This window comes from Vicia villosa, unplaced genomic scaffold, assembly GCF_029867415.1.
Source record: "Vicia villosa cultivar HV-30 ecotype Madison, WI unplaced genomic scaffold, Vvil1.0 ctg.001533F_1_1, whole genome shotgun sequence".
In the NCBI taxonomy this organism is placed as follows: domain Eukaryota; kingdom Viridiplantae; phylum Streptophyta; class Magnoliopsida; order Fabales; family Fabaceae; genus Vicia; species Vicia villosa.
In genome coordinates this window covers 157,921-160,291 of record NW_026705655.1, presented here as the reverse complement: position 1 = coordinate 160,291, position 2,371 = coordinate 157,921, and the positions used below count along the sequence as shown (strand labels likewise).

At 30.2% G+C, this 2,371-nt stretch overlaps 1 protein-coding gene across 1 annotated transcript; it reads right to left on the bottom strand.

Moving 5' to 3' along the window:
• Window positions 1-417: 417 nt before the first annotated feature.
• On the bottom strand, window positions 418-1,679 carry LOC131635701 (dof zinc finger protein DOF4.6-like). Its single transcript, XM_058906341.1, has 2 exons — window positions 1,521-1,679; window positions 418-1,352 (listed from the first exon to the last, which is right to left on the bottom strand). The coding sequence occupies exons 1-2, from the start codon at window positions 1,542-1,544 to the stop codon at window positions 633-635; spliced, it is 744 nt and encodes a 247-aa protein (XP_058762324.1). The 5' UTR covers window positions 1,545-1,679; the 3' UTR covers window positions 418-632.
• Between the last annotated feature and the right edge of the window lie 692 nt (window positions 1,680-2,371).

Sequence of the window (2,371 nt, the reverse complement as noted above, 5' to 3'; positions counted from 1 at the left end):
TATTACTATTGATGACTCTCAATGTCGACATTGATCAGATAGTTATTACTACTTTCTTTATAGAAAATTCATTCTCTTATTAGTATTCAATGAAGTACTTTAATCAGATCTTCAGACAGGTTCCTGTCTTTTTTTTACACATTAAACACTTCTATATTTTTAATGTTAGAATTCTAATATTAGTGTAAATAGTATAACATGTTTGTCTTTTAGGGCGTGTAAAGCAGACCACCGCACATAACCTCAAATTTATCAGAATTAAATTATACTTAAATAAGATCTCATAAAATATTTGTTAAATTAAATAGTGAGTATATAAGACTCTATTTTTCTATTGTTAAACTGTGGGTCTCCAAAAACTTTAAACGGCTCTAATTTATAAAGGAAAAAATCAAAATAAATTGAGAAGACATCAAACACCACTAAAAATAGTTGAAATAATTAACAATGATAAACAAGACATAAAACTAATCTCTAATTGTCATAAACGTACACTAAAATTGAAGATCAATTTTTTTTTTTCATCCTTAATTCATCTAGATAATTCAACAACAGCTAGCTAGTACTAGAAATTTAGAGAAGAAATCAAGTTAGCAATAATACTAAGAAACATCTCGATGACTTTTGTTTAGTTAATTACCATTATATCCTCCACCTCCCAACATTCCATTCCAAAATCCACTTGTATAACCTTGTTGATCTCCCTTAATACTATTCTGATCCAAACCCAATATTGGGTTATCATTGCTACAAACCCTTCCTTCATTTGCATAACCATTTCCACCAATCCCATCCAAACAGAAATTCATTGGCACTTGCTTAAAATCTTGCAAAGGAAACCCAACATTAGTGCCTTGAAGTTGAACAGGCATAAAAGAATGAAACCCCCTTGAGCTTGAAGAATTTATCCCAGTAAGAACCTCCATTGCTGGAAAATTGTGACAAGAAGCAGCAGTACTGAAATCCAAATTCAGATCTTGTCCTTTTCCATGATGGTTTGGATTTTGAGAACTAGGAACAAGAATACTAGGTACTAGGTTTTTTGTTTCATTTGGAACAAGAATACTAGGTACTAGGTTTTTTGTTTCGTTTGGAACAAGATTAGAGGAAGTTCTCATGACTTTGTTGTTTTTTCTTGTTCCACCCCCAACAGGAATGTTTCGAATGGTTCCACCTTGAGTCCAGTACCTTCTACATGTTTTGCAGTAGTATCTTGGTTGAGTTAAGCTGTAGTTGTTGTAGTAACAGAATTTTGTGTTGAGTGAATTGCACCTTGGACAGTTAATAGCTTGTTTTTCTGGCCTTGGTTTCTTTTCAGTTGTGTTTGTGGCTAGTGGCTTCACCGTAATCTCCTTCAATAAAAAAATGATTAAAGAAATATATGAAAAGAAGAGATTAAGAATTGTTGGAGGTCTTTATGGAAAAAGCAAAAAGAAAAAGTAAGAAAGTGAAAGAAAAAATATATATGGAAAATCTTGAGATTTTGTAAAGAGAAGTGCATGGATTAGTTAATTTATTACCTGAGGCCATTGAGTTGTGTCCATGGATTGATGATGATGATCAAAGGATGGTGAAGATGATACTCAAAAAAAGTTGAGAGAGAGAGAGATGATGAGAGTTGAAAGGTTGTGTAGGAAAAGGGAATGTTTTTGAGAGGAATGTGAGTGGGGTGGTATACTATGTGAACGGTTGGATTGCTTTACTTTTTCCAACTTTATACTCAATTTATAGCATTTTGGATTAGCTTTTGTAAGACCCGGAATCAATTTTAGAGGTGTAGAATTGATTCTGGCTAATTCAGAAGTGTTTGTTTTATCAAAAGTAGAATTGATTAGGGTTCCAAAATTGATTCAACTTGAAGTTAGAATTTGTAGCTTCTACCTCTAGAATTGATTATGAGTGATTTTTACACTAAAATTATTTGTTCAACTCAATTTTACATAAATATATCCACACATAAATCAATTCTGCCAAACTCAATTCAGTTAAAATCAATTCTACCAAACTTAATTCTACTAGAATCAATTTTATAAACAAAATAAACTAGATATATAATTTATTCAATAAATTTAAAATGTTAAAATTTGCTTATAATAAAGAAGCCAACATGCATGATGGATTTATTACTTAAATTAATTTTTATTAATGGGTCATCTTCTCACCTATAAGACATAAATATGTTTTCTTTTGTATTTGTGAATATCAAGAACTTCGAAAAGGAATATGTTAAATACTTCAATATAAATTTCTCTATAACATCTGGTATTTATTATAGACAAAATTGACTTTCTTTTTCCAAATATATTAATTGTTTAATAATGACAAGGGAGTATATATATTAGTTGTACTAGACTCATTTTGTTAATTAAAC